Genomic DNA, 14,777 nt, shown 5'->3' with positions numbered 1-14,777 from the left:
TCTGCCTGACGTCGAAGAGGCCCTTCTCGAAGCAGCAGGTTGGCTGTGCTACTGACGCCAGTAAAACCGACTTGTGTAGGCTAAGCTGCGCGAGGCCCTGGTCATCGACAAGCACAGCTGCCTTTCCCAGTCACCGTCGCATCAACACCACTGCAGCGGCCATGTCGCAGAAATATGAGCTGTTCGTGAAGGTACATGTTAGCCAACTGCTCAAATTTCCGAAAAACCCCATGTATCGTATTTTCCGGAGTATAAGCCTCGCAATTCAGCCAAGTAAAAACCTTATTACGATGGTCACGTGAACATAGCATAGCGGCTAAGCCTTTCACAGTTGTGTAATATATAGCGCATACACGTGACCACCTCATGCTCAGCACTAAACCGGCGTTGTCCACCGAAAGTTTGTCCAACCTTGCATGACCTAACCAACCGGACCAGTTGCGCCGGGCCTATCTGTACGGCGACGTATTATTCACAATCCGAGGAACCGCTCGAGTACGTATGCATGTACAGTTTTTTTTAACTGTACATGAAATAATGTACGGTGTCGGAGCACCTACTAGTATAGGGAGACGACGTGGGCGACTGAAATGTGAAACAATGTGGACTTCGCTCCCATTGTGTTTGTTCTGATCGCTATCGCAGCAGTGACGATTTATCCACCCTCCCATACAGTAAAACCGGGTGTAAGCGACCTCTGTGTTTAGCGACCTCTGTGTTTAGCGACCTCTGTGTTTAGCGACCTCTGTGTTTAGCGACCACCTGCTATTAACGATCGTTTTTCCATGCACCGACAGTTCTACACAGACACTGTGTGGGACCTGGTTCTAAAGACCACCTGGTTCTAAAGACCACCTGGTTCTAACGACCGCTTTTGCTTGCACCGTGGGGTGGTTGCTTAAACCAGGTTTGACTGTAATATAAATCTTGTGGCATCGCTTGTCAGGGCCCTGCTTTGGGTCAGCAGGTCAATACCGGCCACGACCATGATATGGCGAGTTGCACAGACCACGGATTACGTAGAGCTTTCAAATCCGGGGTCGAAACAGACATGGTTTCGGGTGCTATGGTCTCGTGTCATCTCTCATGATGTTACGCCTCTCCAATGTACATGCACATGCACGAGTGGCCCTACTGTGGAATCGTTGCACAGGTGTGTGCATGTGGGTGTGTATGTGTGGGTGTGTGGTGTGGGTGTGTAGGTGTGTGTGTGTGTGTGTGTGTGGGTATGCACCTGTGTGTGTGTGTGTGTGTGCCAGCGTACTTTTAAGTCTACTGCTGGCCTCAAGCGCCATCGCTGTGGACCCCGCCCGAATCGCCCTACAGTGACTGATCGCCAGCACTTTGAACATCATTGCCGAGTCTGTAATCGACGCCAGTTTCGGAGGCGACAGGACCTGGAGCGCCATTTGAAGCACTGCCTACCTCTCCCCTAACCTCTCTGACAGTACCTCCCTTCGGGGAGCGGCGTGGCCATTTCTGGCAGCTGTCAATAGTAGTAGTAGTAGTAGTAGTAGTAGTAGTGTGTGTGTGTGTGTGTGTGTGTGTGTGTGTGCATGTGCAACTGCGTGTTTGTGTGCGCGCTCACGCGAGAGTGCGTGTGCATGTCCATATGTGCATTTCTGTATGTCCATGTGTATTCCTCTGTCTGTTTGTTTCTCAGGCAGGCAAAGACGGCCATAGCATGGGCGACTGTCCTTTCTGCCAGTTCTCCATGATAGTGTTTGCTCACAAGAAGGTGGCCATCGACCTTGTCTTCATCGATCTGGCCAACAAACCGGCTAGCTTCCTAGAGATGGCTGGGGAGTTTGGAGGCAGTGTGCCGGTGCTGAAACATGGTGACACGATCATCCCGGACTCGTCCAAGATTGCAGAGTATGTCCAGGTATGTATCAGGGCCGCCGGAACCAGTCCAGTTGGTCAGGTTACTGTGAGACCAGTAATGTTAACGAACATTCAATTCTAACAATTTAACGAATTTAAACAGTTCGTTAATTAACATTTGAAGTCGTTATGTACAAAACGATATGTACATGTACAGTCATTTGCCGGTTTGAGACGGAATTCGTTAGAATTTCACCTCGCTGACCCACAAAAATCCGGAGATCGTTAACTTTAATTGACATTAAAATATCTGGTCTTACAGTATCACCGGACCAACATGTTAGCCACCAACACAACCATGTTTACTACTATGGAGGTCATATGTACCCGCCATATCATACACAAACTGTATGAAAGGCACTGAAACTATTTAAAAAAAATCAAAAGCTGCTTCCGCCGGTCCTGTGCATGGTGGTGTTATGTTCGACTCCATGCATCCGACTCACTCTCTCAAACAGCACCAGGAACCCGGGAACAAACAACTCGCCTCTTCAGGAACTCATCAAACGAATATAAAATGAGCTCACAGGCGGGGATGCAGGATCGCCGTGACCCGTGGCAAAGCGGTTTCTATGACGTCACGCACACCCAGTGGCCACTGGCAAGGCGGTTTCTATGACGTCACGTGCGCATACACACATCAGTGGGGGCACGCGAAACACGGCGTCATGAATAGCACAGGGCATTGCTCTCTGTGCAGACCAGCTGTGTTACTTCTTGACCTGCAAGCTTTTCTCTCGCTGGTATAGCACTGTGCACAGTCCTCCTATATACAATGAACAAAGTAAAGTTTACACGTCCGCATTACCACCAACTATTCAATTGTGTTGAGAAACACAACGGACTCTAGTCCTGTCAATTTCGTGCCTTTGGTGTCGCACTACCTTGCTGAATATCATTTGGTTACTTGTACATTGGTGGCCTGTTATAATATTTTGTCCTTCCTCTGCTATATGATTATTTTGCATGCCGGCTCCTATTGCTGCTCCTGTAGAAATTGCACCCAGAGCCGAATATGGAGTGCGATCGTTCGGCGGAGGTCAACGACACCACCAAGGGTGTGTTCTCGGCCTTCGCCGGCCTGATGAAGAACAAAGACGTGAGTGTACGAGAGGAGCTGGAGCAGCGCTTGGTGAAAGGTGAGTCAGTGTCTCTTCGGTCGCTTCAAAACTCTTGTTCTGTGTTTGCCGGTATGACGGTCAATGCATAGTTGCAGATACATCCAGGGCCCGCGTCATATGGTCAGACTCATGCATTTGAGTGTAGCTGTGCTGTGTAGCTTAAAGGGGAAGTGCATCGATTTTTCGAGTAGGGTCCAGAAGAAAGACAATTTGATATCGGTTTGAATGGCATATCTCTCGCTTCCATACGATAAGCCAAACTTGCCAAATCGCCAATTGTATGCTCACGTTGCCATAGCGACCAGCGCAGTGATGACGTATGAAAGGCTTAGCTCCTCCACAGAGAAGGTCGATCACTGCAGAAATTGGTCATTTTCAATTGTCTTATTGTATTCACGATGTGAAAGAAGTGCTGTGTTCAATGCTGTTAGTGCCGTGAACTATTTATCGGCGCCCTTCTCATGCATTTCCCTAGGCTGACTGTGCCTAGGAAATGGTTTCCTCCAGGACAAGATGCTTGGAATTCGCCATCTCTCCTGAGACATTTTCAGCAAACTTTCAAACCTACGACATTATTTCATTCGTCAATCTCCACCACCCGTCGTCTCACCTGGCTTCAGAAGATGTTACGAGAGATAGGAGAGTCGCCAGGAAGCATCACATTCATCTTCAGGAAGTGGAAAGAGCAAACGGCATGGTCCTTGGTTGGGGGAAATGCTGAACGTCTGATTTGTCCCAACCCAGATTTCAGCATTTTCTTCGTCAATATTTTCTCTTGTCTCCTGGTGTCTCCGCACTCCAGCTTTCTCCTGTCGGTGTCACGTCCCAGTACACAACCGAGAGGACTACTAACAAACAGTTCACTGCACTAACAGCTTTGAACACAGCCCTTCTTTCACTTCGTGAATACAATAAACCAATTGAAAATGTACAAATTCTGCAGTGATCGACCTTCTCTGTGGTGGAGCTAAGCCTTTCGTACGTCATCACTGCGCTAGTCGCTATAGTAACGTGAGTATACAATTGGCGATTTTGGCAAGTTTGGCTTATCGTATGGAAGCGAGAGATATGCCATTCGAACCGATATCAAATTGTCTTTCTTCTGGACCATACTCGAAAAATCGATGCACTTCCCCTTTAAGTACTGTAGTTGATACTAGTAGTAATAATATTACTACTACGTGCACTGTAGTGATACTAGTAGTAATAATATTACTAAGTACGTGCACATCTGATGTAATAACCTGACTTATGCCCATGCTTGGTAGAGCAGGCACTTCTTCACCGTTGTGGCTGTGGCTGTTGCAAAGAACTTCCTGATTGATGACACCTAACTAGCTGTACTGATGAGGCCTAGACACTAGGTAGCCGAGGCCAAATCGGCTAGCTGCCTACAGCATTCACATTATGATAATGACGTAGAATAAGATGTCTACAACAGTTACTAGTAGCTGGTGTGGAGTGAGAGACACGAACAGAATATGGGAACCTCTGTGCATGTATAACTGGGCCCTTAGTTTGAGCACTCGCGGGAGCTCTCTCTCTCTCTCTTTCTCTCTCTCTCTCTCTCTCTCTCTCTCTCTCTCTCTCTCTCTCTCTCTCTCTCTCTCTCTCTCTCTGTCTGTCTGTCTCTGTCTCTGTCTATCTCTATCTCTGTCTCTCTCTCTCTCTGTCTCTCTCTCTCTATCTCTCTCTGTCTGTCTCTTTCTCTCTCACTCTCTCTCTCACACTCTCACTCTCTCCTCTCCTCTGCTCAACAGAACTGGAGCTGGTGGATAGCTGGCTCGGCTCTAATCCCGGCAAATTCCTTTGCTGTGGAGACACGCTGACACTACCTGACTGCTCACTTGGACCCAAACTGCTCCACATCCGCGTGGCTGGCCAGCACTATCGGAACTTTGTGATACCGGATCGGCTAGCGAACTTGCACAAGTACATGGAGGCATTGTTTGGTACGAGTGCATTCAAAGAGTCAGCATGTACGGACAGTGAGATAATTCATGGCTGGTCACGTTTTGCCTGAACTATATACTCGATGGTGGGGGGTCCAACCGGACCTCTTTCTCTTTCTAATCTGAAAACGGCCTGTGCATTCAGCACTTTCCTGGCAGTTTGCCTAGCCTGTCGTTGTAACCCGTGGCTATGTACTGAATGCCAATGGTGCACGTTGCAAGGTGTCGGTTTCATTGTGTTCCTCTCTGTTTAGTTGAGTTCCATTGCCTCCAAGATGGCTGTATCATTCAGGACATGCCGCGGTAATATTTCTTACTATTTTTTTTTGCTGTTCACTGATTTAGACTACTTTCCAGCGATTGCGTTAATCACTTTTTTAGACCTAACTTAGAACGCAACAGCCAATGCTAGCACAAAATCCTGACAAACAGCTCAGGGTTTGCACAGTGTTCAACGCGAAATGCAGTCGTACAGAGTGCGGGGCAGTGTGGCCTGGCCAGCCATGCAATCTCAGTGACTTGTCTGGCTTCTTTGCCTGTCACTGTAGTTCGCTTCGGCACGAGGATTTATCAACACGCTGCTTCCTTTGAATTTGTACAAAAATTCTCTATAGTTTTGAATTGAAAAAGGCTAGCTACATGGAGGCAATAATCATAAAAATGCAGAATAAAACTATATGCGCACTCATATCACAATCATCGCAACGAATAAAGTGTTCCAGAACGTTTTTAGTTTTGAATTCTTTCTACTTTTATCTTTCTTATGCTTAGAGTTTAGTAGGCCCCGTGCTAATGTACAATTCTTCTTTTCATATGCAGACAAGAATTAATCACAGTTATTCTTGAGACTTGTTTGACCGTGCATAGTTGGCAAGGCCATTATGCAGGGTACATCAGCTCTATAGGTCTGCATGTGACAGTCTGGGCTGTGGGCTGTATGTGCATGGTGTATGTGCATGGTGTGTTTGTATGGTGTATGTGCATGGTGTGTGTGCATGGTGTATGTGCATGGTGTGTTTGCATGGTGTATGTGCATGGTGTATGTGCATGGTGTGTTTGCATGGTACATGGTGTATGTGCATGGTGTGTGTGCATGGTGTATGTGCATGGTGTATGTGCATGGTGTGTTTGCATGAATAATACCCGGTGACTGCCACAGTGCACGAGAGACTGGCCAGCAAAGTGATTGAGGGTGCACGAACGAAAGCTCTCTCGTGCATTTGGTCAAAGCATACATGCGAGACTTATTCTTTGTGTGTGTTCTAGTCTCTTGCATGCATGCATGCATTCGCCACACCTTTACAATTGTAGGTCAAAAAAGAGTGTTGTTAGTAAGTTGTTACATGCATGCAGAAGACCATGCATATCCGGATGCATGCAGGAAGATTTCAGCTGTTCAGTGTAGGTCTACGCGACTGCATGAGGTTGTGGTATGATGTGTTCCATCTCTTTGGACCACTACTAAGTACTGTACTAGTATCAAGAGTGCATAAACAGTGTTTATGGACTCTTGATAGTATTTTGTGCAGAGATTACGGTCAGATCCTGTGAATAGTTTTACGGCGCTTCAATTGATGTACAGTGAAACCTGTCAAAGGCGACCGCTAAAGGTAACTTCAAAACGCGGTCGTTGTGTGCAGGTTGTCTCCTTATCCAGGGTGATTAGTATGACTGAGATTGATCATCCCTTGCTTGGTCGTGGTTGTGGTGGTCCTCTTGGACAGGTGGTCGCCTTATCCGAGTGGTCGCATTGACAGGTTTTACTGTACTCTGGATGAAAACTTCACCATGATACCGCACGCCAAAACCCAGCCGGCAACCAAGAGTACATAACTGATTAGTGCACTCCAGTCCTGCCGCAACTCACTCAATCACAGCACTCCATTGCACTGTGCCAAGCAGGGAGCAGTCATACATACTACATTGCATGCTCTCCTTGGTGCAAAGTTGTCACCGATGGAAAAGCCTGTACAGTCTTGCATTCAGTAATGGTAGAAAAAGAATGTACTCAATCAAGGTGGTTTAAACTCTTGAAAACATAAAAAAACTAGCTGCCAGGAAAGATAGGAAAGCGCATGGCGAAAATGAACAGCATCAACAACGTTCAACAAACAGGACGGCTACACCTGGGTGCTGGGCATTATGGGTAAGAAAACAATACGAGTGTAGAAAAGTGCAGTGCCGGTGATTGGTTTCACTGTTGGCTCAAGGCGATGATGGAGAGATACAATGTGAGTGTCACCAAGAGTTCATAAACAACACGGTTTTTGGACTCTTGGTGACGTGTGTGTGCAGGGGGGGGGGGGGGAGTACAGTTGTGAAGTGATATCCTTTCAACGGAGAATAGTGCTGCTGATCTCAGGTTCACGTTTATCTAGTTACAAGGTAAGTACTAGTAGTCTGCAATCAGTTCGGGGGTCGATGACGGCTGATGTGCTGTGGCCGTGTGGGTCAGACGCAGGGATAACAGTGTCGAGAATCGAGGTGCTGCTGCGCGCCCAATGACGCACAACTCAAGAAAGAGAACGGAAGCAGCCACATCTGGACAGGCAGCAGGTGGAAGAGAGAAGCTATCCGGACATGGCGATGGCGGGATGGTTGTTGTACAGGTTGAAGCGCTGCCTGCTGCTGGTGTGATTCGATCAGTGGACAATACGGCTCGTTCCCATGGTCACAGAGAGAGAGAGAGAGAGAGAGAGAGAGAGAGAGAGAGAGAGAGAGAGAGAGAGAGAATGTCTGTACATAATACATAACTGCAGTGCCGCGGTGCAATGCACAGGAAGTCGCTGCGAAGACGTCAGCTACAAACCTGCAGCACACACGGCCAGGACGTTACACTACTGCACTGCAAAGGACGGCCGGCGGAGACGAGGCTAGCAGGTACGACAGTCGATGCCATAGTTAGGTTTTCTTACAGTGGAAACTACAATGCAATAATGCATGAGCATCCAAGGAGTACGAATCGGATGCATAGGTGGTGCTGGTAGTTCGTGTGGTACGCAACTACATGCCCAGTGACGCTAGCCATAGCACAGTGCACTGGTATATGGTGTCACACTGCTATGACATCATAGAGGAGTTATTATGATGTCGTGTAACGTTGGGAATGATGTCATGTCATAGTCACACAAGGTATGATGTAATGCTTATAGTATGATGAAGAAAAAGTCGCAAGTAGCGCAAAGCAGGATGAGGTTCTTCACGTCTGACCGACCGTCCAGACTCTGCTCAGAGAAGGCCGGCTTGGCAGAACATTGACTCCTGCATATGCATACACACATGCACATACGCGTACATACGTGCACATGCACAGACACACAGTCAGACAGACAGACACACCCACACAAGATGCGACATTGAACAGCAGTGTGGCATGCAACGCAATGCTAATACTGAGGGACTGTCCGACGGTCACGGTTAGGGTTTAGTAAAACGAACAGTTTTAGCCTTTTTCAGATGCCTCCATTTTGGCGGACAAAACAAAATTCAACGAAATACCGTAAAGGTCTGTAAATGAGTACCTGCCCGAAAGAAATACCCCTTCATTCTTTAGGCTCTGTCTGTTGAAGTCAAGTCAAGCCCGATAAACATACTGCCCGAAATAAGTACCGGTACGGTGCGCAAATGCAGCACGTAGCATGTACATCGACATGAAAATGACTTCTCCACTACACACAAGTCAGGTCCGAAAGTTAGTTCGTGCCCGAAAGTCAGTACCCGCCCGAAAGTTAGTACGGGTGTGGTCACTAAATTCGAAAGTAAATACGTACTTACTTACGGACTTTTACGGTAAGGACTCAGCCTTCAGCATCATCAGTTTGACTGAGGGTCTTATGCATTCAATTATCTTAGGAACAGAAGTCCCTGAAATGATACTGCCCCAAAACGAAAGCCTTTCACTTCGAAAACAAACTAAACACAAACCAATCCGTAGCCTTGAATGGCCCACACGCCATACAAGATGATCGTAAACACGGTTGATATGTAGCATCATTATGTGTACGCATGACACAGTGGCTGGCAATGGGTTCAACAGAGAGAGAGAGAGAGAGAGAGAGAGAGAGAGAGAGAGAGAGAGAGAGAGATGGAGGTAGAGAGAGAGAGAGAGAGAGAGAGAGAGAGAGAGAGAGATGGAGGTAGAGAGAGAGGTAGAGAGAGAGAGAGAGAGAGAGAGAGAGAGAGAGAGAGAGAGAGAGAGAGAGAGAGAGAGAGAGAGAGAGAGGTAGAGAGAGAGGGGCGAGGGAGAGAGAGACAGGAGACATGCAAACAAACAGTACCAGCTTACCCATGCTGGTCAGTGGCCATCTGTAACTGTGTTTTCATGAACTGTAGGTTTATGCCGTCTTGCTGAATACGCACAAGCACAAACACACGAGCACACACGCACACACACACACACACACACACACAGTACAAGAAACATGCAGGTAAATAAAGTGATTAGAAACAAGGCACCACCAGAAAAGCACCAATGGAAGCCCATGAGTAAAGTGCTGCTTCAACCCCAGGAGCCAGGATTAGATGATGTATTCTGTTCTTTGCTGAAATGCTCTTGATCTGTTTCGAGGTGCTGGCTCGTCTAGCTACTGGTGTGCATACAAGTGTGTGTGTGTGTGTGTGTGTGTGTGTGTGTGTGTGTGTGTGTGTGTGTGCGCATGTGTGTGTTTTCATGTTTGTGAATGCGCAAGGAGAAGCGATCAATTGCTCTCGAAATCCCCACTGCTAGCAATAGACCATCATAGTGGATTGGACATCCCGAGGCACCCATGGAGACACACTTAGCCTCACAAATTTCACCATCACGTGTAAATGTTTTCTAGACGAGTTTGGGAACGTTTTCACCAATCGTTCAGGCTTGCAGACAGTCCATTGCAGTGGATGTTTGCAATGAGATTTTCACTATTGCAAATGCTGCAGCGATATTCGTCACACGTCGGTAAAAGGAGAAACTATTGAGCATGGCGGTGAACACACATATACATGTACTTCGAAGTACACACACGCGCGCGCGCGCGCACATACCCCTCCCCCCCCCCCCCCCATGGCTCAGTTTCTCACCTCGGTGTCTATTCTGAGACCGCACTGGCAGAAAATGACGGAGAGATGTTGCAGGAGATAGTTCCTGAAACAAGTACAAAGCCATACCCATTCGCAGACAGACACACACAAAGGCATTCAATAGCTATATAAGGCAGAAACTAAAAACCAGTAAATACTGTTCACACAGAGGGCACAATAGGGCTTGAAAGTGAAGACGTCAAAACGGCCAGGAAGTAGTAAGTTCACATCAGATCTCTACTTTTGGACCCACTAAGGTGTGACTTTGCTATTGCCTCAGTGTGTGGGTGCATAGCAACACACCCATGTCGCATGCGGGTGTGACTTTTTCTTCGCCACCAGTTGTCACCCAACCCCCATTAGCCAACCCAGTCAATTTCACCGGGTATATCACCTTCCTGTGAGTAAGACCGCTTGAAATGTGCTTGGATCCAGTTTTTGAATTTTTGAAAGTGTTGCTATGCTGTGACGTAGCACTTTCAAGCCCTATAGTCAATACTGTTCACAGAGGGCACAATAGTTCTTACTGTTCACACAGAGGGCACAATAGTTCGTCTGTAGACAGGCTGGCGAGTGCGGAGCACAGGTCTTTCTCTGACGCTGCTGCTACTTGCTCACGATACTGCTCCAGTATTGCTGCTTCTACAATGCAATACACACAGCAATAGTAACAGTTAGCAGAACATACATTCCACAATGCAATACACCCAGTAACAATTTATAGATCATACCGTGCTGGCAACTGAAATCCGAACATCTGAGCGGTGCGCTTACATGGCAAAGACCCGGCATGGGATTGTGACACTACGAAATAGAGGCCGCTAGAAAGTGAACGCACCGCCCAGGGGGTCGGATTTCAGTTGCCATCGGTTTACATACTGCTCTAGCTGCTTCTACAATGCAATACACAGTACTAGTAACAGTAAGCAGATCATACATGTACAATTTGGTTCGAAGAAAGTTGTGCCCACCTGCCGGAAAGTGCTAAATGCACAGAGCTTATCCGCACGTGATAGAGATAGAGACAGAGAGAGAGAAAGGTAGAGAGGTTCAATTGGTCTGTTCAGTTGTTGCGTAAAGCTTCATACCGAAGCAATCAATAGAACCCTGGGGGATGGTCATTAACAGCAATGCACGATCGAGATGTGACGCAAAAATATACAAATTTGTTAGCACGATGGGTCCGCTTGCAAACAAAGACAGTACAAATGTCACGCCACACACCACCACCACCACCTTTACACAAGACACCCGATACAAGAACACAGAACTGTACAGGAGAGACTGGTCTTACCGTCTGCCCTCAGCTCTTCCTCAAGCTCATCCATCAGCGAGCACAACTCATTCACATCGGATGGCACATTCTAGACGAGCAACACAACAAGAATGAAGAGGACAAGAAACTCAATGTCTTGCCATCAGGGATTCAATGGTACTGTAGTGGAGACAACACATAATCACAGGATGGAAAGTGGACATGGGATGGTGGAGAGAGAGAGAGAGAGAGAGAGAGAGAGAGAGAGAGAGATAGATAGAGGGAGAGAGAGAGAGATAGAGGGAGAGAGAGAGAGAGAGATAGATAGAGAGAGAGAGAGGGAGAGAGATAGATAGAGACAGAGAGAGAGAGACACAAACACACACACCGAGAAAGTCAACAGTTTCACCATACCTCTGCAGGATTGAACGTGGGCATGAATGGAAGCTGCTCTGTCGAAAAGCTCGGCAGTGCTAGATCACCGACTGCTGCCGACCATTCCTCGCTCATCACCTCACAGACCATGTGACGCGTTTCCATACGTGTGTCCACATCGCTTCCCCTGGTCATAGGCGTTGCTATGGCCGCACTGCTGGAGTCGGCGAAGAACGAGTGGTCATCAGCCGATGTCGGAGACGATCGTCGTTGCAACGGGCAGTCGGAGTTCATGCTAAGAATACTCTACACACATACACACGTGGACAGACACGCGGTTCATACTGAGAATACTCTACACACACGTGGACAGACAAGCAGTTCATGCTGAGAATATTCTAAACATGTGGACAGACACGCGGTTCAAGCTGAGAATACTCTACCCATACACACGTGGACACACAAGCAGTCCATACTGGGAATACTCTACACACACGTGGACAGACACGCAGTTCATGCTGAGAATACTCTACACACGTAGACACACAAGCAGTTCATGCTGAGTATACTCCACATACAAGTGGACATACAAGCAGATAAGCACTGTGAAGATTGGGTATGACGACCTTGCACACCGTACAATGGCCAGAAATCTCCAGAAAAGGTGACGTCACCCACAATTCCGCCATGGGTCAAAGCAACCGGAGCTACACACTCTAGCCAATGTACTCCTGGTAACAACCACCCACATTCACAGTACCTCATTAGCTTCATCTCCCAGTTCTAGGTCGCAGTCTTCGGCCACCGCCGTGTGTAGCTCCTCTGAGAGGCCGTGGCGAAACAGGATCTCAACGCGACGCTTCTTCAGACGCGTGCGACACCGCTGCACGTGCACAAACACGCAGATACACACACAGACATGCAGATACACAGATATGGGAAGATAGATAGAAACAGGCGCGTGCCCTGTATGGGTTCCTGGGTGCCCGGAACCCCCCCCCCTTTTTTCGCTCAAAATGCAGGATTTTGCTTCATTTTTTGAAAATTTTCTCGGGGGAGGTTCCCCGGAACCCCCCCCCCCCCTTGAAGGGCACCGGCGCACGTGCCTGAGAACGCGGCACAGGTTATGCCATGCACGGAGAAGAACAGAATACATCACAGTACATCAAGCTGGCCAGTGTTTTGGCCACTAACATGTGTTTACTGCTGAGCAGGTCATGGGTTACAGTGCCTGTCATATCACCTACACAGCATGAAAGGCTAGGGTAGGGCCAGACCAATGAAAATCCGCTTCCGCCGGCCCTTACAGATACTAGTATGCATCCCACACACACAGTTGTGCTCCGTGACTGATTCTTGTTGACGGAATACACACCGAGTGCGCTCATGAATGAAACAAGACCAGTGAGTGTATGTTCAGGAGCGTCGGAAGGTATTCGATAGTGTTGAAACGAATAATCGAATAATCGAATAATTTAGAATATTCGTGGGGTGAACGAATAATCGAATAGTCGTAGGAATTATCCGAAATCGAAAAAAAAAAAAAAAAAAAAGGATCTATGCTCGGTGCCGACCCTACTGATATTTGCACTGCGTGGATCTGCTAGTAGTATTTCTTCTCAATCTCTTCTCCTCCAAGTTTTAATCTCCTATCGGTATCTAGTAATACTTCTGTTCTTTCCATACGAGGGAAACATGGATACAGTGAAGATCCAATAATTATTACGCTCAACCAAGACCCTATGCAGAGCTGGATCAGGCGTTGCACACTCTGGGGGGTTATGTATTCTTGGCGGTACAGGTTAACCGGTTTTGCACCTCCACATAACAAAATCCGATAATGAGCAAAAATATTTTTTAAAGAACTGCTTAAAAAGTGTTGAAAAAAGCCATCATGCGCGCATGATAGAATATAGATTTTTCGTTCGATGGAGGGCGAAATTATTCGATAGATTATTTTGTTCGAAGAATCCGTGTTCGGTTTAAACACTAGTATTCGACATTGGTGTGGCCATGAGTGGATGGAAGGTCCAGGGCGTCCGCCACCGGAGAAATTTTTAGGGAAATCGCGCCCAAATAGCCCATATTCCATTGCTTCAAATCCCAAGACGAACTTATTGGTGCGGCTTTGGCCGCACCGGTTCCGACGGCCCTGTATACCGTAGTGACGCGCATATAAGCACATGTGCCTATACCCGGGCATAAGCACACCCTCGCAAATAAGCGCATGGGCTTATAAGTGAACCTAAATGCAATCCATCCCGTAGCACACATACTCAACAAAAACACCATATTCACATAGTTCAATGTGCATTGCGGTATTGCACTATGTGCATCATTATGCAAGGTACCGGTACACTAGCAACTCAAGCGCATGCGCCTATGTGTGAGACAAAACGACCCGCAAAAATAGCAAATAACGCAATAACTCACTCATAAGCGCATGGGCCTTTATGTGCGTCACTACGGTATTGTGAAGGCATAGCTACATGACCAGGATTCCCCCTGACAAGAACATGAGAAATCGTTCGTAGCTCACTGTGTTCTGCAATCCTCCTTTGATAAAGCTATGGTCTTATTAAACTGAAATACTTCCCAAAATTCAACACAATCATTACGCTGGAGAGAAAGTACCCATTCCCCCCTGCACATATAGGCTCCAGCTGCACAGGACTGTACATGACGTATTTGAAACACTAAACTCTCTCTATCACTACACTTCGGCATCATTATAGATCTCAACATGCCAGTGAGACAACAGGCCTACCTCTTTGTAGGCCTCTTTCCATGGTACGTGAGATTTAGGCCCCTTCCGAGTAGCCAACATCTCTGATGCACTCGCTGACCGACGTTTTCCATCTGCTGAACCGTTGGAGGACATTCTGTGGCCTTTCTCAAAACAACGGCGATGCGCAGCTCTCCAAGAGCTTCTTGCCGTGAAAAACTCACGCCAGAAGACGCCGAGGACTATGAAAAGAAGTGTACACCAGCGTGGCAGATGCTGCGCAAGCAAGCAAGCTGTCAGGTGAAGAAAGTAAGATTCTGAAAGCTACGATAAAGAAGGAATGACTATGTACATTGTACAGCTAGCTGTACAGGCTTGCTTTGCAGGTTGAAAAGAAGAATTTCTTT

General features: G+C 47.4%; 2 protein-coding genes across 2 annotated transcripts in view; one reads left to right on the top strand and one right to left on the bottom strand.

The window, feature by feature from the left end:
* The window catches only part of LOC135820786 (uncharacterized), a 5,948-nt gene extending 121 nt beyond the window's left edge, over positions 1-5,827 (top strand). The window contains exons 1-4 of the mRNA XM_065333825.1: positions 1-191; positions 1,664-1,885; positions 2,879-3,023; positions 4,766-5,827. The exon at positions 1-191 is cut by the window's left edge and continues 121 nt beyond it. Coding sequence (XP_065189897.1) covers positions 1-191; positions 1,664-1,885; positions 2,879-3,023; positions 4,766-5,028 — 821 coding nt within the window. The 3' untranslated portion in view covers positions 5,029-5,827. The remainder of the gene's footprint in view (positions 192-1,663; positions 1,886-2,878; positions 3,024-4,765) is intronic.
* A 2,177-nt stretch (positions 5,828-8,004) lies between these two features.
* Positions 8,005-14,717, bottom strand: LOC135820785 (RPA-interacting protein A-like). The gene is made up of 8 exons (XM_065333824.1): positions 14,413-14,717; positions 12,406-12,528; positions 11,685-11,951; positions 11,310-11,379; positions 10,543-10,657; positions 10,016-10,079; positions 9,243-9,304; positions 8,005-8,218 (listed from the first exon to the last, which is right to left on the bottom strand). Exons 1-8 carry the CDS (start codon positions 14,524-14,526, stop codon positions 8,104-8,106), a joined length of 930 nt encoding a protein of 309 aa, XP_065189896.1. The 5' UTR covers positions 14,527-14,717; the 3' UTR covers positions 8,005-8,103.
* Between the last annotated feature and the right edge of the window lie 60 nt (positions 14,718-14,777).

This window comes from Sycon ciliatum, chromosome 7 (genome assembly GCF_964019385.1).
Source record: "Sycon ciliatum chromosome 7, ocSycCili1.1, whole genome shotgun sequence".
NCBI classification, from domain to species: domain Eukaryota; kingdom Metazoa; phylum Porifera; class Calcarea; order Leucosolenida; family Sycettidae; genus Sycon; species Sycon ciliatum.
The sequence above is the reverse complement of the archived record's forward strand: the minus strand, read 5'-3'. Positions and strand labels throughout refer to the sequence as shown.